Genomic DNA, 23,944 nt, shown 5'->3' with positions numbered 1-23,944 from the left:
TTCGGAAAAACAGAGGAGACATTCGTCGTCTGGCAACGTCTACGGAGTTAACGACCGTGTTGTTGTCGAGAGGAGGAATGTAGCGCGGAGACGCGCGGCCGCGCGTGGAAAGTCGGAGACGCGGCTCCGGGAAAGTCCCCCCCCCGTACGGCGGAGCGAGCGGCGCAAAAGTTTACCCTCACGAGCCGGAGATAAAAGTCTTTAGCGATCCGCTCGAGAGGAAAAAAGAAAAGAGCCGCGGGTACGTTCTCTCTCGCCTCTCTCGCGGGCCCCGTGACGCGGGCAGGCAAGGCAGGCAGGCAGGCATCTCGCGGTATTAACGCGCCGCGGCTCGCGCGTAAGTCGCGCGCGCGGTAGCGCACCGACTCTCCGCGCGCGTGGCAGCAGTAGGCCTCTCCGTCGTCGTCGTCGCTCCGCGGTGGTGTTGGTGCGCGGCGCGGCGCACCGGGGCAACCGATGTAGGTGTAACGGCGTCGTAGGTGTATACACGCCACATCGCGGTTTGGCTTGGCGCGGCGCGGCACCGCGTTCTTGGCACAGTTTCTGGTCATCTCCTATTGCGAGCGGAACTCGCGCGAACGCGCGCGCGTGTGTGTGTTTGTGTGTGCGCGCGCGCTGGACCTCTCCGCGTCTCTCGCCTCCTCGTCAAAGTCGCCGTCACCGTCGCGTCACGACGTCTCCCGCGGATCTCGCTCTCGTGTGCAACATCCGCCGCCGCGCTAATTAAACTTTCCCGAATCGGCGGCACGCACGACCGTGTGGCACCTGCGCGCGCGACCGATCCCGAGGGAGAGGAGAGAAATCGTGACGGAGGAGAGGAGGAGGAGAGAGAGGAAAAGTGAGTAACGGAAAATACCGATATCGTCGATGCCTTCCTCTCGTTCGCGATCGGTGACATTTAGCGTTGGTTTTCGGCGTATCACGCGATCGTGTAGGAAACGAACGTTTGAAAGTGAACGCGAAATTGCCGATGACAAAGGTGACGCGTAAACAAGGTGGCTCGTTTGGTGATGTAACCGAATCGTTCGGAGAGTTTTATATTATAGTTTTGCCGCAACAATCTGCGCAACAGTCGATTTCGTGCGCACTTCAATCGATCTTCGCTCCAACGGTCTGAGCGCGCGCTGAAATTATGAATTTCGAAATCACCGTGAATAGTATAATCAGCCGCATACGCTGTTACGTTGATTTTCTTTTACCTCGGCAAAAACGTTTTGCAACCGCGTTCTAGCGAAACGCAGAAGGTCGCGATCGTGACTGTGGTATAAAAATAAGATATCGCGCGATTTCGCGCAGCGAAACCTGCCTCGCGCGAATACGCACGACGACCCGCCGTGCGTTTCCGCTAGGTGCTATAAATCACTTGACTCCGCTGGGCGCATCTCTCTCAGGCATCCCCCGAGAGAATTAAATACTACGACTTTTGCCCGCGTTCTGCGGAATCAGAGAGATTCACCGTGGCACTCGCCACGGTAAATTCGATAGAGCTTATAAGGATCGACCACCTACTGTCCATTCTCCCACGTCTACAAACGCGCGCGCCTTCGATCGCATCGGCTCGCAAAAATGGACGAGGTCATCACGATAAGTCACTTGGGTCGACGAAAATATTTAAAACGTGTAACGAAGTCCGAATCGAAATATAAATTCCGGGGGGATAAAATTTGAAATCCGTCGGGGACCGATTAAAATTAAAATATCTGTAATCGACAAAATTTTAATCTCTAATTCACCTTTAATCTCCAGCGCGAGCCGCTTCTTTTAATAGACCGGAGGACGTAGAAATCGCGCGGAATCGAAATCAATTTATCTCTTCATTCACTCTCTCTCTCCGTCGATCGTAAAGAGATATCTTTAGGACGACCTAACATTTGCAGAATATATCGATCTACTCCGTTCTTTACCTCTCCCGACAGAGAGACCACACCCCCTTCTTCTTACGTTAATTGCCCGTCGAACGGAGCGCGCACGCGAAATATCTCGACGGGGCGCCCGTCCCTTGGCCTTTCCTTCCTGATTAATCGTCAATATCTGGGTCAAGAAAACCGATATTGGCCCATTTAAGCGGACCGATCGACTGGCAGATCGTGTATTTTTAAGCGGCGTTTTTTTGCGCGCGGCTTACTCACCGCCTAAATTTAACGACAATCGCACGCGCGTGTAACGCACCCCGCCTTGATCGCGACGATGTCTTCCGCGAGGTTTTTTTTCCTTTTTTTTTTGTCCGTTATCTTTGCTGCGTAATGTTCGATAAACACACACATTCGACCGTCAAGCGTCAAGACATCATATATGCACTGAAAAACGCAAATGCATGGACTTCGTTATTAGGCATGTCTATCGACGTTATACACGTCAGTTTTCATAAAATGAACGATCTGTGAAGCACAAAACTCTTTTTAAACGCGTGTACCGACGCTGAATCTAATCGATTTAATTCGAACGTGCACTGTTAAAAATTATTGTAAAATTACAACTATAATAGTGGCTAATTTCGAGACCAACTATAATAATTGTAAATTTTCTTTTGTCCTCAATTTTGCAGTATACAAGTAAAAATAATTTAATTTGTAATAAATTTGTTTACAGTGTATACACAAGTGTAAAAAACAAATTAAGAAATTTTTGCAAAATTTATATACAAAATTATATACACATAAAAATTTACAATTACTATAGTGGGTCTCAAAATTACCTACTATTATAATTGTAATTTTACAAAAATTTTTTACAGTGTAGACTGTTAAATATTAAAGGATTAATTAATCTTTAAGTTAAATAAAATTTTACTTTTTAACTTCTTTGTGTGTCAAAATTTATTATTTTAAAACATACAGTTTAAAAATGATCTCATCTGGTCAACTCACTTCTGTAATTAAATTGATTAGTTTAAAAAAAGTAAGCAGCGTCTATATCAACACAATCTAATAAATAATAAATTTCAAATTTAATACATTTTTTTCGAGATAAATAGTTTAACTTTATTGTTTCGTTAATTAATTTAACTTTAAAAAAAGTAAGCAGCATCCATATTAACTAATCTATTTAATTGCAAAAGTGAGTTGATCAGATGAAATCGTTTTTAATGAAATTTAAGTAGGTGTAACAAGCTGTTACTAACAGCCGTCAAATCGAGTTATTCCTAAGACAACCCGTAACTCCTTAGCATTCTTGAATAAAATATCCGTGGAAATCTTAAAAGCCAATTCAAATCGAATATAAATTCATTTTAACAGTGTACGCTGTGACTCTACACCCATTCTTATTAACTAATAAATTTACGCTGAATTACGCAAAAATCCATTATTGGCTCGTAACTCAACGTAAACGCGCATATATTTTCTACTTTTATAATTGATACTTCTATCATTAATAATCAATGCCTTCGGAAACGGTTACGTAAACGCATAACGTATTCGTTTATTGCGAGAGAGAGAGAGACTCGTATAATACTGACATTTAAAGCGCTCGTGCGCTCTCCTTAGGAAAATGATCCCCGAGCCTCACAGTGATCTCTTGTGCGGTGACGCAATCCCTTTTTTTGCGTAAGCCGGATAGAATCGCGCGTTTCAGCGGCGCATAGTGCGTTCTTCCGGGATGCACCTACGAGTGCAGCGGTCTTGTCTATTAGCAACTTGCGTTGTGCCATGAACGTTAGAATTGCAATGTTAAACTCATAGCATCGAATTTATATTCAACTTGAATTGTTTTTAATTATTTCTATATAGATATAATTCTCTTTGTCATTGCTCTTATTTAATACGTCGTCAATTTAAATAAAATAATGGGGTTAAACAATTTAACTCGAGAAATATTAGATTTTGTAAAAATTGCTTTATTATTTTTATCATTTATTTTATTTTATTTTTTATTTTGATTTTTTATTATTCTAGATACGTACATCAAATAAACGCTGCTTATATTGAAATAAAGCAATACAGAGAAGGATTAAATAAGGTTGTTCTTTTAACTAAATATTTCGTGTTAAGATAATAAAGTATGAAAGTTAAAAATTCACCAAAATGTTATTTAATTCACGTAACTGATTAAAACTTGTTAAAACTTTTTAATATGTAACAGTGTGTAACACTTGAGTGTGTAATTTTATAAATTTTCGTTAATAAAAGATTTATTATCAACACTTCGTTGTTTAAATGTTGCTTCTCGAGATCACATTTTTTCTAACCAAACGTCCGAAAGTCATCAATAGTGACACTCGTCACAGACGTCACCGCCGATTATAACGTCCGAAGTGAGAAAATTCATGCAGAATTTATGCATTCCTGTGCGAGCCATTTGTCAACAAAACCCGAAACCGGTTTAGCTTGACAGGCTAGACAATACGCCAGAAATTCCCCCCCCCCCCCCCGCCGACCGCCGCCCGCAGCATAAAACAATTCGCCACTAATTAGCCGTGTTATTTAATTGTTCCGTATTTTCCAATTAACGTCCGTGAAACCGACGCAACTCTTCACGCCGTGTTTAGTAAATTTGAGTCTTTCAAAGATAATCTTGCGAAAGATACAAGAACTCTCGAATTTTTCTTCCTTCCGTCACCTTCGTGAATCGAGATAGGATTGAGGCAGGTATTGGGGCCTCTTAAGCGTCTGGAGTTTTTCTCGACGCCACGCTCTCGAGAGAGTGTCGGTCAAGTACAGCCGTCAATTTATCGTGTACCACCAAGGTAATCTTAATCGGCCGGGCATCATTCGACGGTGATGCGGTGGCTTTTTACGCGGAGTAAACCGACGTAGGACCGTGAGACGCGTTTCCTTATGAGGCTCGGGAGACCTCGAGCAAACTTGGTCGCGGTCGCTTGTATACGCGATCCCGCAGCGATCTTGCTTCTCCGACTGACCTCAGATCTCGGTGAGAGGCCCAAAGAAATATCGGGCTCTTTGAACCCATGCCTTCGCCTTCGTTGCTATTCGCTTGGACAAAAATGGGAAACACACGTCGCGGCCCGTTTGTTGTGGACGAGATCCCCGGTGAGAATATTTCTCGGAATTTTTATACGAATTGAGAACACTTTGCACAAATACTGAGAGCGCTTGTATTTTTCCCTCAGAATTTTTTATGCATGCGAATTCCAAAGTATTTTAAGATTTGTATATAAAAATCATCGGAATTTGAAATTTTTTCTCAGGATTTTTCACGATTTCTGTATGATTTAATAATTTTTTATACGAATCTTAGAAAATTTATATATATAAAAAATTTTTCGCAAAGATGGAGGCTTTCTCAGTATTTGTAAAAAATTCAATTTACCTCAAAAATTCTGAAAACTTTTCACCGGAGACGATAAATAAAAATAATCGTCAAAGGCTCGCGTGATATTTAAAACTTTAAACCGTACGTGGGTTTGCTTTGCACGAGGATGTATCCATCTCCCGTCGCCGCGCGGATTTCGGAACCCTGGGTGTTAGGAAAATAATAATAAACGCCGGAAGGAAGGTCAGCGACGACGGCTTAAGTGTCTAAAATAGACGCGAGCGCGCGCGGCACATGCCAATGACCCAAATTTCCCTTATTCTCGACATAACGCGAATTAACGTCGCTTATATACGATATTGCGATATCTCGCGGCGCGAACGGATCATCCCGTTGCATCATCGCCCAATATTCCGTAATCCGCTACGTCATCGTCAACGATCTGGTGGGTGAGGTGCGGGTGTGGCGGATATACGATGGAATTATGCAAAGCCTGTGTTCGGACGTACTGATGCGATCAAAATGATGCCGTGAAAACATCGCGACATCGCTATTTTAAAAGCGATGTTTTTCTATTTCCCCTGCTTCTAAAAGTTAACGACTGAAAAAGAACGCTAACTTATTTCCGATATCTTGGCTCAGGGTTTCCCAAGTTTTTATGTGGGTCGTGATCCATTTTTTTTAATTCAAACATTCGCGACTCATCTAGTATTAATGATTATACAATAAAGCAAGAAGGAGGAAGAATATTGAGATTATTTATTTATACGATCCTATATTTTTTAATTTTTTTGTTATTGGGTATAATTTTGTGAATCTATTTCTCAAAATGTAAGGTATAAAGATTTAAGGAATATATTTATTTCTATTCATATAGTGTTTTTGATGTCGCAAATGGTCATTTTTCATGCACAGGGAGATTACTTAGAAATTTATTTCAAAATTTAGTCTCGATTCCTATCATTATAGCTGAAAAAAATGTCGCGATTCACTTTAGAAATCCCTGTCTTAGTTATTTACAATATTGTATTTAGTAATTTTTCATGTATTATAAGAAAATTGCTTATCTATCAGATTTAACATAAGAAGAAAAAGAAAAATACAGAGTATTAATGTTGTCACAAATTTAATGTTATCACAAAAGAATTATTTATAACGTAGAATTGTATTTGTATGTGATAATAAATATTTGTTATCTATTTGGCTATTTCGTTAATTTGCTAAAACAACGGAACTATTTCTTTTTATTTTAGAATGCAGCTAAGGACCTGTTGCAGATGTTGTTCCCTGAAAACGGGAACACTCTTTAGCGGAGTATGCGGTATCGTGAGTACACAATAATTTCTCCACGGTATATTTGTACGTGATTCAATTACTACACAAGTCTGCTTCGTGCAGGTGCTAGCCGTGATTTCCCTGATCTTGATCTTCACGGTGAACGTAGAATGGAAAACAATAATCATCGACATTCTGGACAAGACGGCCGTGAAGATCATTTTTGCGATAAACCTCTGTATGACCATCTTGATCTCTCTGTTACTCATAATCGGCGCTTTAAGGGTAAGAAAGTATTTTCGTATCTATATATGATAAAAAAATATCGCAGAAGAATAATCAAACCACAAAAGACTAAAGAGATTAAAAAATATTAAAGATATTAGAGTCGCAAAGTAAACGTCTAAAATTTCTAAATTTAAAAACTTATAGCTCAGAAATCGTTGAGACAATATATAATTAATGATAACACTTACCGAGTTTTAGACATCTTTCATGTAATATTTATAATTAAAAAATACATATGTACATCTTTTTATTTTTATACAAAATTTGTAGTTTTAATTTTCTTATTGATTTTTTAATACTTCGTACGATCTTACTTTACTTACTTTATACAAAAAAATTCAGTTCTCGCTGATTAATTTGAATTTGCAGAAAAATACATTCATGATGTTGCCGTGGGTGGTTTTGGGCATTATGCTGGCTGTCGCTCTTCTTGTGAGTGTCCTTTACACTGCGATTATGTTCTTCGTCAACAGTGAAGTTCTCAACGGCGTTCTCTGGCTCATTTTCGGTCTAATTGCCGTCGGTGAGTACTTAACGTCAGTCGCGCTTTAAATACCATCGCGAATCTTCAATCAAATTTTTATTACACAGAAGAAATTATATCTTAAGAAAGCTCTTTATTTCTCTCTTTCTTTCTTGTTCGTTGTTTACGATTGAAAATAATGAAATAATTAAAAGTGACAACATACAGAAACAATTATCAATCAACATTAATCAGTTTTAATTATAAAGATCGTCTGCTTTTAACATCTAATTGATGAGAAAAATTATTTCTTTTTAATCAAAGAGACTTATAAAAACTGAAACCATATTTGTGCAATTAGTGCATAAAAATTTATAATATCGTTTTAACCTTTTGCAGTGGTGTACACATACATGTGGCTGGTAGTGTACAGCTATTTTCAGGAGCTGAGGATCGAGAAAATGAACAAAAGAATAGGTCCTTATGGAAAACCGTACAATTATCGGCGAGCATGAGGTCGAGATTGAACGTGTAGATACGATTGCGGGTGTCTGTCCGCGAAAGCGATCGTGGCTGGAGAACGGCGTGACGACCGCAGCAACCGCTGCCGTTCGTATAAACATTTATAAGCAACGTGTCGACCCGTTGTTACTGTCGGTTGCAAATTGCGGTGGTTCATGCCGTTTTCGCAGATAACACGTATCCCTGGTTCGCCGAGTGACGTCGGGCTAAAGCCGATTTTTCTTACAGTCATTATTTATCCGAGTATAACGACGCGGGAATATCTTTTTGTTAATGTACTGTAAATCTATATGTAAACAACATCGTAAAAGGTATTCCTGTCGCAGTTTGCACCAAAGCACGATATATTTCGATTTACATGACTGGATGTTTCACAAGAGCATCCCATAAAGTAAGCACAAAGTAGGACACATTTGTACATTAGATTGTATTTATAACTTATATTACTGTTATACTTTGTCTAACAAATAAGTACTGCCGTGATTTTGAAGAGTTCTGCTTTTGAACGTTGAATATTCCAAGTGCAATTATTAAACAATGATTTTATAATAATAAGCTTTTTATATGCTATTTAATATCAAATTAAAGGAGCATTAACAGAGATTATTATTTTTATCGTCTCTTAATCAAAGCGGAGAAGAGATAGATGATTAGTAAATTGAGTTAAGTTATCGACAAATTAATCTGCACTATTATAAAATTTACAAATTGTTTTTTTATGAATTTTTGACAAAAAAAGTATTACCTTTATTGTTAAATCGTTGAGACACAGCAGCAATAACAAAATATTAAAATACAATAGAATTCATAAATTAGTCAAACAATTAATCCGCTTTGCTTTTAGTTTTTTAAAATTTGTCAAGAGGAAAAACAAATAGTATGTTATGCACATTATGAAATACATTTTCATAACACTATCATGAAAAAATTAATCTGTATACCTACTTACTGTTTATTCTTTTTTTTTTATACAAAATGTGCCATTGTACCTTTTCCAACTTTAATTAATATTATTTATTACTAATAAATAAGTTAATGTATTATAAGTAAAAATCATAATAAATAAGTTAATTAAATAAATAAGTTGTTTCTTTAGTACCGCTTGTTGCAATCCTAAAAGTCACGATATCTTTCTAAATAAATCTTTATACAAAATATATCTGCTGCACATTATATAATATATTTCAGCTTCCCATAATCCTTTTAAATGCAGTTTACAAAATACATTTGTTACATTAATTTTTTAAAATTGCATTGTGTATTTCTTATTAGCAATATAAATCATCAAACTATAATAAATTAGAATATGTTTTGATAAAAAAACTGTGATATTTTAATGAAACTTTAATAGAGAAAATTAAATAAATACAAAAAAAAAACAAATGTGATTATTTTAGTAAAACGTAAATAATATAAAATTAATTCTGGTTGAGAGCGTTTTCTATATTTTCCCGAATAAATATGGCGAAACTCGCGGCGGCAACGCTTGTTGTATGATTCTCACATCCAAAGTCGATTGTCGATGATGATCGCCGAGCAATTTTATGTTCGTCAGAAAATCTGAAATGTTTAACGTAATATTAATATTCTGAATATTTTGCGATAGCTTTCTTATACAATATTTGATGCGGCATTTCTTATAGTAGAGAGTTTACAAAAAATATATTTTTAATGCATAAACAATTACCCTAATAAGCCAAAGCAACCGCTCGAATGAGACCAACTCAGTATTTTATCTTCGTAATGTTTATCGACAAATTCGTGATAACCTTCCATGCCGCATAAAACGACTAAAAATATAAGAAAAAAAACGCAATATTTATCACATACGATATATTTTATTTTACATACGCATATACTTTCTATATATTTTTATTTAACCCTTCGGTTACAAAAGATGTTTTGTACGCGTCATTCATGATTGTTAATCAAAAATCCATAATAACATATATTCGATCATGTCGCGCGCATAGTCGATTTTTAATTTTAAAGCGAGGTAAAGTCTCGATATAATGAAACCCTTTTTATCGTGTACCTTGTTCCATCATAAGATCCCGCGCAATCCTTGGGAAATTCCATGCTTCGAGTTTAACGAGATCTTGATAGATTCTGGCACAATACGCAGATACCAAAGAGGATAACGATGACGCATTAGTCTCCTTGCATCCCATCTAAAATCGAGTTCTTTTTTTATTAATTAAATTTAAATGGAAGATAAACTTAAAAATGTTTAAGAAAGACTTTTCTCTGTTTTTCGTAAACATAATACACTGATGTAATATAGAGAGCGTATTTAAATTCACTTTTTTTTCTTGGCAATAGTTGTCGGAAGTGAAAATAAAAATTTTATTTTGGTTTTCTGAAAACTGGCAGACAGGATAAATTTAAATCAAATCTGATAAATCTGAGTTAAAGTATAAGAATTTTAAATGGAAACTTTAAATAGAAAATGACTTTATTTTGCTACAATTTTAGGTAAATGATTTTTAAACGAGTAAGTAAATGTGCAAATAAATTTTTGTACAAATATTATAAATTAGATTTATTAATATATATACAGATTTAATTCGTAATGTTACTTTTTTATCTATAAAGTGCTACAAAACGCGATTTTGCATAAGAATCGAGAAAGAGAGAGAGAGAGAGAGAGAGAGAGAGAGAGAGAGAGAGAGAAAATAAACAAAAAATTAAGTAACTTTTAAACTAACAAGAGAATTCTGTTTAAATTTTACAGAGACATTCAAACTAATAGAATAATCGAGCGTCCTTACATCAGATATAAGAATGCTTGACTATTCTATTTCTGTATAATAAATGTATGATATAATTATTAAAAGTTTGCTAAGATTTTACCGCTTTAGCAACTTGAACGAGTAGCAGTCTGTGCGTGAGAGGATATCCAGAAGAATCATCTTCCTCCATCAATATTGCGGTACAACTGGCAGGAATTTCACATTTCGCTTTTAAACTGCTACGCACAATTTCAATTAAGCATTGATCGCTTTCCATTTCATCGGGAGTTCCATGGTACATAAATTTAACGACTTCCAAATAGTTTAATGACTGACTGGGTTTGGGTCTTGATCTCGACAAGATTCTTGTCCACAATATAGGTTTTACCCACAAATTGGGATTGTATAAATTCGATAGCACTGCAAAACTTTTTATCTCACAAAAGAAGTGAACAAAACTTAATTGCATACGCGCGTTTGCTATTATTAATCAATAATTAAAAATTTTCTCGCAATATGCCTTTAAATACAAAAAAAACGTGATTCTTTTACTTAGCTTCCAAATTCTAATTTTTTACAATTACAAAAATTCCCAAGATAAGAGTGCATAAAAATTATTAAAGCGATTGTAAGATTTCCATTTTTAAAATGCGATTCAAGAAAATTAATTTGTGGCTTAAAAAGCTGTTTTTTTAGAGAAAAAAGTTTTTGTTACAATAATTTGCATTTTTCATCTTTTTATAAGCCCCTAATTTCATGTGTCATTTCAAGTGCGGAACATGCGTACAGCAAAGAAATAGAATAAAAAGAATAATTCCTTAACCGTTTGTCTCTTGCTTGTATACCATATGTACCTAATTGAATAATACGTACCTAAAATCGTTTCGTTTTTCGTAGTATCAATAATAGTATTTATCAACTTTCTTCGAATCTGATCTGACAGTACAGTTATTTCTTTGAGAGCAAAGAAAAATTCGTTTTTCAAATATATCACATTTTCATGCAGAAGCGCTGCTACTAAATTAGCTGTTTTAATTAAAGAAAGTTTGATTATCAAATTTATTTTGAATTATAGTGTGTATTTGTATTTTTAAATACTTTTTAGTATAAAATTATAATTCAATATATATAATTCTTAGCTTTTTGAAGCTTTATATTTTAAAAATAGTAGAGACAATTACTAGAGGCTTAAACAATTCAAAATCAAAAATATAAAATGACAAGCCCATGAGTCAAGTTAGTTGAAATGTGTCTTCTTTTATAGACTTTATATTACGCTTTAATAACATATATGTAAACAAACGTTTTGACCTTCGATTAAACTTTTTTCAGTGTTAAAATCTTCGATCATAATACTCATCATATAATAGTCAAAAGTTCAAACAATTATAATAATGACATTAAAAATAACTTATTTTTAACATCAGATGACTTTTAAAATAATTCCAATAAATGTTGTAAGAAAATTCTTATTTTATATTTTAGAAATTCTGATAGGTTTCCCGCAAAAAATATGTGATTATTTATCGATGTCTTGTTGTTCAATGATTCTGTTATAATTCACAATTATAATGACTCTTACCCTCGGCCAAAGTAACACCAAAAATAGCGTCCACATTCATTTGCTCCGGTCTGTCATTAATGTAATTGAGAACCTTTTCTAAGGCAACTAGTTTTACCTCTGAAATAAACAATATTTCATCACTCTATTTGATATTTAGCAAATTAAGTTTCTTCACAAGAGATATGTTAAAGACACCCATCATACGCCTTTGACACATCTCAGATTAATATGTTTCCAATGCAAAATAAAAATTGTTTTTTAAATTTATACGTTTCATATGTTTCACTATTCTGTTTATTTCACTCACGGAAACTTTCGGGGTCGAATGCCGCTTCGGTTTGCGGCGAGAAGCAGGCGAACAGAAGGAGTATCCCGAGGACACTGGAAAATCCTGGAACTCTAGTTTCCATCGGGACGGTTACGTAAAGAAAAACTGAAAATTTTCATTCGCACGTCGTCTATATAAGACGAAACCCCCACCGTGAGCCGATCGACCAAAAGCTAAACGTCAGCGAAATTTATCGTCGATTGCCTCTTCCCTAAAGAAAAATAGAATGATGAAGAAAAAGCGCGATGCTCCCGAAACGAATCGGTAAATGCGGGAGCACGTGATACTACTTTTTCTTCATGAGGCGACAGGAGAAGTGTTCTCCGCGGGGCCACGTTGGATTATCGCGACTTTCCGACCGCATTTGTGAGAGATTTGCTCTCTATTTTCAGCGGTGCTTCTCAACGGAATTGAAAAAGAGTTATTTATCACCTCGGGGTAGCTCGTAATTAAAAAATATATCCTTAAAAGTCCTGGGCTAATAAAATTCTGCATTTCAATTTATTATTGCCAATGACGCCAGATGGATGATATACCTTTTCTTCTCTTTGATTAAAAATCTTTTTGCGCGTTCTTTTTGCATTAAAAAAAATTGATCTCTTTCAAATACAGTATATATTTCTATTAAATAAATATATCTACAAAAAATACAGCTTAAAAAAGCAATTTTTTAAATTAAAGTTAAAAATGATTAGAAGAAAAAATTTCTGTCTGTTTTCTGAAATAAATATTTCAACCCTTTGCACTCCTATGTCGAGTGTGACTCGACATCAGCAAGATATTATACACTTGAAAATTACAAAATATAACAATAGTGTAAATAAAACTGACATTTAATTGAATTTGTTAAAATATAATTCGGAGTGCAAAGGATTAATTTCAAATGTTCCAATATTTAAGATTCGTTCGTTTCTAGATAGTACATAATATTTTTCTTGATTCATTACTTTTTAGAAGAAAGCTAATTTAAAATACTTTCAAATATTTTCGTTTAACATTTCAGTCAACAATAAAAGTGTATTAAAAAAAATATTTTTTTAAACATTGAGCGCCATATACGTGGTGTGTATCAACGAGAATAAAATTAATCCTTTCTGTGAAAAAGATTTTTCACGCACACTAATCTCTTCTATTTTATTATTAAATATAATAAATGAAAAACGTGTATTTACATCAGAGAAATGAATAGGAAAAAATCTGTAATATCTAATATTTAAAAATAAATAATCTCTTGTTTATTTATTCATAACACAACCGTAATATATTTTATAATTTACAATACACTAGAATTAAAATTACAAAATAAGTTCCTCCATGCGTACATTTTATATTCATATTTTTATATTTTCATATTTAAGTCAGATTTCTGACATAATTTATATTACATCTTTACAATAAGTAAACCTTGTAAAGGATCTGCTACATTTATTACTTATCGTCGGCTTAATAAGCGCGAAGTTTATAAATGGAATTAATCGCAGCAATGAAAATAGTGGAAGATCTCCCCTTTCATGCACTTATATAGTATCTCATTTTTTTTCTATCAACTTCGCTATCTTATTCATTACCTTCACAGATTAAAAAACAAATCTCAACGTTATTTCGCCAAGATTTCTGAAAGTCAATCCTCTCATTATTTTTATTATAAATTGCTGTAATAAATTATTCTATTAAATTATGTTTATCAGTTCAATTTGGACAATGTATAATTTATATAATATAAATATGTTATAAGACACATATATATTATAAGATAGGATAATATATATAAATACAATGTATATTAGAAAATTCTCAAATTAATTGTATACGACAAATGCATATGTCAATCTCGCAAGTCCAAACATTAATAGTCAACAAGTAATAAGCGCAAAACTGTAAACTGTGAGCTAAAATTTTGTTTAAAATGTACAATTATTATCGCTCGTCAATAGTTAGTTACATTCCAAAAGATCTAATCAAGTACAGTTTCTGGTACAATCGAAGTAGAAACCATCTCATGCGCGTATACATTAGACATGTATACATTAGATACAAATTATCGGACAGATATGTCAATCTCGATGCCATCCATTTCAATCACAGGTCATCGTGTTGATCCGTATTATCCCCGAATTCGATCTCCAGCTGCAGCCTATAATCCATGGCGACAAAGACAATAACCAGGAGCACCGGTAAGCGAAATCTGGATTGCCAGCCGAGCTTCAGTATAAACATCAGGGAACGATGAAGAGTGCCGCTGTTACCCAGGAAAATGTCAGTAGGCATCCTTCGCATCCTTTGATTGGGCCTTCAGATGTGATTCGGGTCAGCGTACTCTGTGGTACACCTCAGGTCAGTGCACTATATTGCACGCTCCTAGCTAGATCTCTTTAAACAGTGAGAGGCGGAAGTCCTCGGTCATCCGGGATTTGGTCCATGTTCCTCGAGGCGATCGGATAGTCTACTTCTTAACGAGCGGCTCCTCGTGCCGATGGTTAGTGTTCCGCATCGCAGTATCTATTAAATTAAGACATCCGTGAACCTCTCTCTCTCTTTCTCTCCCTCCCTCTCTTTCTCTCTAAAAAATCAAATTATTCAAGAAATGGATTTGCACAGAATTATTCTATACAATAACATGATACTAACCGCACTATCGTCCACTGTTTTTAACATCCACTTTTGACAGTTCTCCGAAACCTGACCTTTCGCACACGCTCGGGCGCCACACTCGGGTGCACGTGTAATCTCGTTGTTTCAACAGAAACGAAACAGATTAGAATAAGGTTATCTGATTGGTCTAACGCTGATTTTCCATTCGTGATCTTTAAAATGCCCAGTATGATACGGATTTGACGTATAGGTAATGTAGATAATATATTTGGTACATACCTACAATATATAATAGGTGTACGAAGTGTAGATAGTAAGGCAGTGTAAAATGGAACTAAAAGAATTGTTTTTTTTCGCTGCTATTACACTCATGCTATTGCTTTTTTCGCTGCTATTACACTATTACACTGATGCAATACACGGCTAGTATACATACATACATACATGTATATATATATATGTATATATATATATATATATATATATATATATATATATATATATATTATATTTATAATATTTATATTTGCTCACTTTTACTTATTGCCCCAATATAGCAGTCAAAAGGAGACGGGCTAATAGTGCAGACAGTGCAACTCAAGTACTTTGCAATATCTGTACAATTAGATGGATGCCGTTCAGTGGCGCCTCTGCGTATACAAAACGTGTACCTCGAACTATATAGTCACAGATACTCATTTTCAATGGGTACATACATCAAATAAAATTGGCGGTCTTATGATTAAATTAAATTGTTAATTTTTTTTATTAAAGCATTGTTATTTAACGTAATTATAAAATTTGTAGATATAAAACAGAGCAAAACGAAATTAAAGATTTTTGTAATATATATATATTGTAATTTTTTTTGCAAATTCTTAGTGTAAAATCAAAGTAATAAATAAACACAATTGCAACAATGTTCAGATTCAATTTAATTCAGTCAAAAGATTATTAAAAATTGTTATATATATCTATTTTTCTTTATATTATATATGTATACAGAGAGCAATGTGTAATAGATACAAAATTTTATAATATTTTTATGTAAATATTTATATTACAATGTTATTGCAAGTAATATTAAAAATTTTAGTATAAATTATAGTTTATTGTAATATTTTATCAAAACATAAAAGTAAAAATTTTTGTAGAATTGTATATTCCAAAATGCAAGCATATTAGTAATACAGTTTTTATGCTTTATTTTTTATTTTAAAATTCTTTTATACGATAAAAAATTTTTAGTTATATAAAATTATTTATAGTTACATACAATTATAAAAGACTAAAATAAAATTCTGCGTGTGTATATGATGTTCAATTAACAGAATTTTATTTTAATTTTCTATAATTTCTTCATATCTTTTATTACACCGTCAATTAAAAATTTTATCGCTTCTGCGACCCAAATTACCCAAATTTCTTACCTAATTTAAAATGTTTAGCTTAAATTTAAAATGCATATATCACTATAGTGTTATATGTTGCTAATAAATTATTTTTACATATGTATATCTAAGTATGCGTTTATGCACGTGTTCTGTTTACATAAATAATTCTTGATAAAAATTTTTAAATACATTTTTATTCATATTTTATAAGATTTGGATTTATTCATAATTGGTAATATGTACTTATGAGATTTTATATCTATTTCGAAGCAATTAATTTCTTCATTTATTAATAAATAAACTTTTAAATGTCTTTATGTGTATTTTTTGTCACTGTAACTGTGATTCACTATGAGATAAGGAATTGTTGTGTAATTAAGTCACATACATCATAAATTAAAATAAGACTTTGGCAAGATTAGCATTTTTAAAATTTTAATTATTTTATATCTATATAAAATTTAAAAATATAATTTAATGTAAATTTAAACTAAATTATTCTCGTAAATATATTTTTGAAACAAAATCTTTTAGTACCATTATTTCATATGTATTCAAAACGGCTTATAAATACTAAAAATAATATATAATATCGTTTCATTTAGGCATTCATGCTTGTAAGAATCGTATCTGTTGATTTAATCAAGATATATTATTTTATCGTATATAACAATATTGAATTATCTGCCGCGTTAAAAATGAATAACTATATATTTGTTATATTAATTCTATCAATGGCACTTATGACCTTTGGCGTGAAGTTAAATCTCTTATACTCATGGAAATATATTGATTACCTTTGGGAGAGTCCACAGCAAAAACAGAAAGCGATAGATTCCGGCAATTATAAAGTTAATTCGATCGTTCTACTGGATGTGGATGAGGCATCAGGTAAACTGGTACTATTTTTATACTTTCTAAAAAAATGTAGATATGTCTAACAGAAGAACATTTATTTATAAAATTATTTTTAAAAAATTTATACATATAAAGAATTTTGTACAAAGATACAAGGTTCTGTAAAAGAACTCTACACGTTTCTTATAAAAGAATTATTTCAATCAAATTGTTCCGTTTTTAGATATGTTGTAATGTTTAAAATTCTGAACAAATGCCTCCACTGGCAATCTCACATAAAATCAATAGATAAAATGATACAAAATTCTGAAGTAATAAAACTTTATTATACATAATATGCCACGTGGCAGATGCACTATAAAGAGCTACCAAATCTCTTACAATGAATGTCCTAAGAAGTTTGTAACATTTAGTTTTGTAACGCACCCTTTATTAAAAATGTGTTATTTTTAGTTCAAAATAAAGTAAAGACGTTTCCATTAATGATAGAAAGCAAGGTCGGATAAATGTCGCTAAAATTCTTCTGGCAAACTCTTATTCTTTTAAAGATACAGCCAATATAATTTTTCGCGTGATTTTCCACTCCAATAAAAGTTAAAATTCACTTTATTAGAGAGTGAATATCAAGAAATTCACTACAATAGAGTGAACTTTAATTCTTATTGGAAAATCACTCGAAAAATTGTAGTGGCAGTATTTTTACTCTATGAAATTTAGAAAGTGTATGCGTATGTTCTGCGCATGTGTGTGTATGTGTGTACATCATGTTAAAATAGTACTTTGATTAAATAATAAAAATATAGAGAATTGTTTTACAAGTAGTAATTAATTACAAAAAAAAATTTTTAAAGAAATTGTTTAATAATTGTAACAAGTATTTCAATTGCCTTGTTTAAGATATTTCAATATAATTGTACATAAAAGAAAGTTAATCCACACTTTTGTTTATAAAAAAATACATTCTTATATCCATTATTATATTATATAGAAATACTGTGAAATATAAACATTCAGTATGACAAAATTTTAAATGAAATGTTATCATATGAAATTTGAAATAATTATAAAATATTTATACACACTACTACTACCTCTTTAATAAGATTTGACCTAATATAATTATTTGACCTGAATTTTTATTATTAAAAAATGTTACGTTGACAAAACTGTTACATTTTCTATCTTATTAATTATCTTAACATAATTATTACAAAACTTTGTCAATCTACGATACTATTATATTATTGTACAACGTTTTCACATTTTGTCCGTTGAAGTTAACATTAACTGCAAAACCGTATTACCATTAAACATTACACACGTTTTGTATTTATATTTATCTTGTTAATGAAATTAATAATATTAATAATTACATTAGAATTCTAAAATATTAACGCGTGTTACAAAATTGTAGATGGTAGAATATTTCTTACTGCGGAAAAATTTGAAGGAGTATCGGTGAGTATCATGACAATAAGTAACGAAAAAGGAGAGGGCGGTCCGCTATTGAATCCATACCCTAATTGGGATTGGCATAGAAAACCAAATTGCGAAGGTATTACAGCAGTTTTTCGAATATATGTAAGTCCTAATTGTAAATAACAATTATATCTTGTATTTACACAGGGTTGGGAAAGTTACTTTGTAAAAATAACTCGTTACAGTAACAGTTTTTCATTGAAAAAGTAACTAGTTGTAGTTACAAGTTACCAATTTTGAAAAATACACGTTACAGTTAAAGTTGCTAAAAAAATAACAAGTCGTTACTTTTTAATTACTTTTTTAAAAAATAATCGTATATTATTTTTAATATAAGAAATAAGAATCTTACATTTTATGCTTTACTAATTGTTCTATATTATGTGCTTTATTATTTTATGTACACTAAAATAAGAATTTTATAAAGATAAAAGGCTAAATCATATGTTATTGTTATCAGAATTTAATAAAATATAACGCCACATCAGCTGTCACATATTGATCCATACAGTCTCTTCGTTACAAAAGTTTAATAAAAATTTTTATTAATTTTTAATAGAATTTAATATTTAAATATATAATTCAGATGACTCTTGTAGCGTTATTGTAGAGTCACTAATGCTACACATACGTTTTACAGATGCACAACTCGGAATATCTGTGTTATATTTAATGAAATGTTTCTTAATTATAATGTAATTATTTAGTATATTAATACTGTAATTATTCAATTTTAAGAATTGATATAATTTTTCTTGTGTAGACTCGATTTTTTTCCAAAAAAGTAACTATTAAAGTAACTATCAAAGTAGTTGTTAGTTACCAAAAAAATTAACTAAGTTAAATTACAGTTACAGATGGAGAAAAGTAATAAAGTTAAGATAGTTACTAAAGTACTTGTAACTATAACTTTGTTACAAATAATTCATCGTTACTTCCCAACCCTGTATTTACATTTACAAAGAATTTAATGATATATATATCAGGAATATTATTTAACCAGTTCCGCAGTAATCTGTATAAAACATAACATCTAAGAAATACTTTTTATTATATTGTTCAGATAAAATGCAACCACATTTTCCTTATGGATTCTGGCAGAATTGCAGAGAAACAGATTTGCCCTCCACAAGTACTGATTTTCGATTTATCGACTGACAAGCTAGTTAAAAGAATTCATATCCCGTCTAACGTCTCTAAAAATAGAAATGGCACTAATGGAGTTTTAACGACACTTATTACTCACGTCTCACATTGTAATAACGTACAAAATAATGCAATTGTTAGTATATTTGATTAGATATTAATGTATAAGTCAAAAATAATTTCTTATTACATGTATTTAATTGATATCAAAAACTTCCTTCAGTATTTAAATAATATCTAAATTTATATATGATTGTAATAACAATTTTATATTCTATAAAATTGCAACGCAGTTATTCATGACTGACGAAATGGAAAGTGGTCTAGTGGTATATAATCCACATATTTCGAAATTCTGCAGAATTGAAACTGAATTTATGAAACCGTCTAATGCAACTTTTACTATAGAAAATCTAACTTTTGATTTGGCGATAGGTATTTCACAATTGGCGGTCGTTGGTAAAGGCAAGTACTAAATTTATAGCATTTGCATGGCATTTTTAATCCAAAAATTGTCTCAAATGATAGAAACAAATTTTTTTGTATTTCCATGTTAAGCACTTGGCTTTTTCTTTCCGTACAATTTTTAATAACATTTCTTTTTTAATATACTTGTGTGTACATTCTTTTAGGCACACAGATAAAAATGCAAAAAAGTTAATTTATATATATTTATTTTGTTAGCTTTTGCAATTTATAATAACGGTGTCGTGAAAATTCTAGATTTATATTACGCTGCATTTTCGGGAGACAAGTTGTATAAGATAGAAATTTCGAAGCTAATAGATTGTTCGTTAAGTGACAGAGAAGCGAGTGAAATAACTAAACTAGCGGGTACATTAACAGGCCAGACAGGGCCGATAGTATTCGAGGAATGCGCATTACTTTTCAGCAATTTCCCAAAAACATCCATTATGTGTGCTGATGCCACTAAGAATATTGATTTCAATAATATGGTGAGATATTGCAGAAACATATTCTGCATATTATTTAATAATAATAATAATTGTTTAAATAAAATCAAGAGAGACATTGTTTATCACTAATAGTGTAATAATGATTTTAAGGAGGTCGTCGTGCAAAATTCTGAAGAATTACAATGTACAATAGGTATGAGAGTGATAAATAAATCACATTCTAAAAGTATAAAAATCGTATCATCTCGTTGCCACCGTTTTCTTGTTACTGGTTACAATCTAAATGAGACAAATTACCGCATTCACTCGATAAATATGGCGGAAATACGGAAGGCAAATAAAAAATGTTTTGCTTCTTGTAATTAAGGTACTTGTACAGTTTTTAAAATTTGTATACACTATTAGTTTATAGTATTTCTATATACATTCATTTTAATACCTATGTTCAATAAAGTTGAATTCATGTGATAATTTTGTTTTGCAGAGAACCCATGGTACATATGTTTCTATTTCAACTTCTAACCAACATAATTTTAATTTGAGAATTTATATAAGTAAATGTTCTGTTATATAAAAACACAGACAAAAAAAAATATTTGATTCAAATAGTTACTTAAATAGTACTAATAACAAATTTTATAAATAATGAATAATATTTATTTTAAATAAGTAATATTTTCTGATATTTAGCAAATGTTATATGTTTAAAATAAATAATATTAAATTTTTACGAAATTTATTTGAAGTTATTGATACTAATCAAATAACTGTCTGAATCAAGTATCATTTTCTGTTAGTATATTTGTATAAAATATAACAAATTATTTTTCAACAAAATATTAATTTTTTACCATTTTTTTTTGATATAACAAAAATGCGTTTGATGAGAATGATAAATTACATGATAATAGAATTAATATGTAATTGCCATTTTTTAGTGAATTCTTCGTAAATAAAAATAAGTTTAACAAATATCGTATTTCAAATGTTAATCTTATATAATATATTCCTAATCAATATCAGATTGCAGATTAACATGATTTGTAGAATCGAGTGATTGTTGCAACGAAGATTGTGATTTACAAAATTATGAATCACGATTGCAATCTTCTACTATTTAATGACAATGAGTGTATTACTGATTTGTAGTGGTACTTATAGCTGGGATAACTAGTGAATATTTACTGCCTTTTAGTAATTTTCAATTTAAAATTGTGTATAATTACTGAAAAATTAATATATTTACTTTACTGATTGACAAGTTACATTCTGTAAAAGAAATATCTGTAATTATTAAATAAAACCCAAAATATATTCATGTTATTCATCAATATCGACATTGGATGCAATGCACATGTGCCATAGTTAAACCCTTTGTTGCACAAAATATCATATATGATATACCTTTTTGTTTTTTATTTATCGCCTGTAAAATTTTAGGTTGCAGATTACTCATGGTGTAATATAATACATTCATATTTTTTTATTTTTTACAGTGTAACCTTTTTATTAAATAAATAAGTGAATACTACGCTTGCAGATAAGATGACGGATGACACCAGATGACGCATTTGTATTTGTATATTATATTCTGCAACGAATGTAATTGCGTTAATGTTAGGCAAATTAAGTTTATATTTCGTGATACTGCAGGTTATACTACATGATAATCTGTAAGTAAATTTTATCATATGCAATTTATTGATTTCGTTATTTTTAAAAATTAAAGTAGTACTATTAATATAATATATTGTTAAATAAATAAGAAAATTGGTGTTTATACAGATAAACAATAGATAGATTATAATGTCAATTAATTTGACTCTTTTTGCTATTGAAAGTCATTTTACCTACATAGAGAAACAAGATAATGAAATTGACACGTTCTTAAAAAATTAAAATTTTTTAAAATTTTAATTATTTAACAGTTTTTAATTTTTATGCTAGATACAAAAGGCTTTAGTGACTCTAAAAAAAATAGATCATTATTTTTACACCAACGCAGAAATTAGAAAAAATTAACACACCTTAAGGGGATGCTGGAGTTGTCTGTTTTACCAACAAAAAGATAGTAATTTTTGTTTAACAATATCTTTTTATTTCTTTTATAGATTTGGAAATCCTTCTCCAGAATAAAAGAATACGCATTGCTATCAGTCTGTGGAGTGGAATTTCCTCCAAAAACGTGAAAAAATTGTAAATTTGCTGTCACATCATAACAATGTTTGCTTAATATAAAAAATCTACAGTTTGTACCTACGAAATTCGTATTCACAGACTAGTAGACGACGAGAACAAACAGTGTCGAGTTTCGAAAATTAGATTTTAGTGCCTAATTGAGACGAATTTATAAAACAAAAATTTAGGTTATATACGCGTAAAAAGTTGATAAATAGAGCAATAAAAAAAAAAAATTTTTTGTCCTCGATATAAAGTCCAATTCACAGATGGATATTAATATGTGTACTTTAATTCTGGAAAAGAATTTCCAAATTTATAAAAGAGATATATACGAAATCTCAATTATCGACCTCGATCAAGTTTGAGAGGCAGTCCAGCATCGCCTTAAGGTCATCATTTCACCCCCTTTCTCCTACATCTTTCAGAATATAATAAATGAAAGATTAAATTATAATTTCAAATGTCTTTTTCTAATAAATGTTGAGTAATAAATATATAAAGACAATTATAGGTACACTGACGAGCCAAATATAAATCTTTTGTTATATAATTTTATAATTATAAAATGTTCTTCTGTCAAGTAAAATATCTACATTTTTGTACAAAGTAAAACTTTGTACAAATTGTTTTTCCGTAAATCTTGCCTTTTTTTCAAACTTTTTTACGCAAACGTTTCATAACGCCCAAATAATATTTTTTATTGACGATTTGTCCATCTGAAAAGAATTCTAAGTGCACAATTCCACTTCGAAGAAAACAATAAACTTGGCTTTGTTTTTTGAGCAACTTTGACGTGTATTTTCGGCCTTCTTTGAATGTCTTATAATTCATGTGTTTGTGTTTTCGGTAGCTGTAACCACGAAAGGCCTTTTGTAGCATTTTCAACGATTTGGCACAAGAAATTTTGTTGGCAACACAAAATTTAAGATAAATTCTTTGCTCGACTTTATCTATTATAAAAATCGCCAAGTAGACTTCAATTTAAGTAACGTAA

The 23,944-nt window shown here is 31.8% G+C and overlaps 2 protein-coding genes and 2 long non-coding RNA genes across 10 annotated transcripts; 2 read left to right on the top strand and 2 right to left on the bottom strand.

Annotated features, from left to right (window-relative positions):
- The first annotated feature begins 364 nt into the window (after positions 1-364).
- LOC105840997 lies at positions 365-8,745 on the top strand. Of its 2 annotated transcripts, none has more exons than XM_012688092.3 (5): positions 365-458; positions 6,465-6,537; positions 6,610-6,771; positions 7,144-7,297; positions 7,637-8,745. In XM_012688092.3, the coding sequence occupies exons 2-5, from the start codon at positions 6,466-6,468 to the stop codon at positions 7,750-7,752; spliced, it is 504 nt and encodes a 167-aa protein (XP_012543546.1). In that variant the 5' UTR covers positions 365-458; position 6,465; the 3' UTR covers positions 7,753-8,745. The 2 variants fall into 2 exon arrangements, with proteins under 2 accessions (XP_012543546.1, XP_012543545.1); XM_012688091.3 differs by lacking the exon at positions 365-458 and adding an exon at positions 477-838.
- Positions 8,746-8,915: 170 nt separating this feature from the next.
- On the bottom strand, positions 8,916-12,565 carry LOC105840994 (UPF0764 protein C16orf89 homolog). 2 transcript variants are annotated; one of them, XM_012688087.3, is made up of 7 exons: positions 12,363-12,556; positions 12,074-12,172; positions 11,365-11,517; positions 10,613-10,911; positions 9,795-9,930; positions 9,447-9,549; positions 8,916-9,319 (listed from the first exon to the last, which is right to left on the bottom strand). In XM_012688087.3, exons 1-7 carry the CDS (start codon positions 12,463-12,465, stop codon positions 9,178-9,180), a joined length of 1,035 nt encoding a protein of 344 aa, XP_012543541.2. In that variant the 5' UTR covers positions 12,466-12,556; the 3' UTR covers positions 8,916-9,177. The 2 variants fall into 2 exon arrangements, with proteins under 2 accessions (XP_012543541.2, XP_012543542.2); XM_012688088.3 differs by lacking the exon at positions 9,447-9,549 and having other exon boundaries at positions 12,363-12,565.
- Positions 12,566-13,704: 1,139 nt separating this feature from the next.
- Positions 13,705-15,596, bottom strand: LOC105840993. 5 transcript variants are annotated; one of them, XR_004962992.1, is made up of 4 exons: positions 15,510-15,579; positions 15,255-15,309; positions 15,012-15,187; positions 13,705-14,943 (listed from the first exon to the last, which is right to left on the bottom strand). It is a non-coding gene; the product is annotated as an uncharacterized LOC105840993 (long non-coding RNA). The 5 variants fall into 5 exon arrangements; XR_003625398.2 differs by having other exon boundaries at positions 15,255-15,398; positions 15,510-15,577; XR_003625399.2 differs by having other exon boundaries at positions 15,012-15,110; positions 15,255-15,398; positions 15,510-15,577.
- Positions 15,597-16,933: 1,337 nt separating this feature from the next.
- On the top strand, positions 16,934-21,419 carry LOC105832192. Its single transcript, XR_001138713.3, has 7 exons — positions 16,934-17,260; positions 18,642-18,808; positions 19,770-19,988; positions 20,146-20,317; positions 20,576-20,808; positions 20,920-21,136; positions 21,254-21,419. It is a non-coding gene; the product is annotated as a major royal jelly protein 1 (long non-coding RNA).
- Positions 21,420-23,944: the final 2,525 nt, after the last annotated feature.

This window comes from Monomorium pharaonis, chromosome 4 (assembly GCF_013373865.1).
Source record: "Monomorium pharaonis isolate MP-MQ-018 chromosome 4, ASM1337386v2, whole genome shotgun sequence".
Classification (NCBI taxonomy): Eukaryota; Metazoa; Arthropoda; class Insecta; order Hymenoptera; family Formicidae; genus Monomorium; species Monomorium pharaonis.
This window is presented reverse-complemented; position numbering and strand designations above follow the sequence as displayed.

What these genes read in the sequence shown, in the direction of transcription:
- LOC105840997 (XM_012688092.3), top strand. Translation starts at nt 6,466, where the DNA reads ATGCAGCTAAGGACCTGTTGCAGATGTTGTTCCCTGAAAACGGGAACA. An exon ending in TCATAATCGGCGCTTTAAGG is followed by an intron (nt 6,772 to 7,143) that starts GTAAGAAAGTAT and finishes TTGAATTTGCAG; the next exon opens with AAAAATACATTCATGATGTT. An exon ending in TTTCGGTCTAATTGCCGTCG is followed by an intron (nt 7,298 to 7,636) that starts GTGAGTACTTAA and finishes AACCTTTTGCAG; the next exon opens with TGGTGTACACATACATGTGG.
- LOC105840994 (XM_012688087.3), bottom strand. Translation starts at nt 12,465, where the DNA reads ATGGAAACTAGAGTTCCAGGATTTTCCAGTGTCCTCGGGATACTCCTT. An exon ending in GAAAAACGAAACGATTTTAG is followed by an intron (nt 10,912 to 11,364) that starts GTACGTATTATT and finishes AAAGTTTTGCAG; the next exon opens with TGCTATCGAATTTATACAAT. An exon ending in TCGTTCAAGTTGCTAAAGCG is followed by an intron (nt 9,931 to 10,612) that starts GTAAAATCTTAG and finishes ACTCGATTTTAG; the next exon opens with ATGGGATGCAAGGAGACTAA.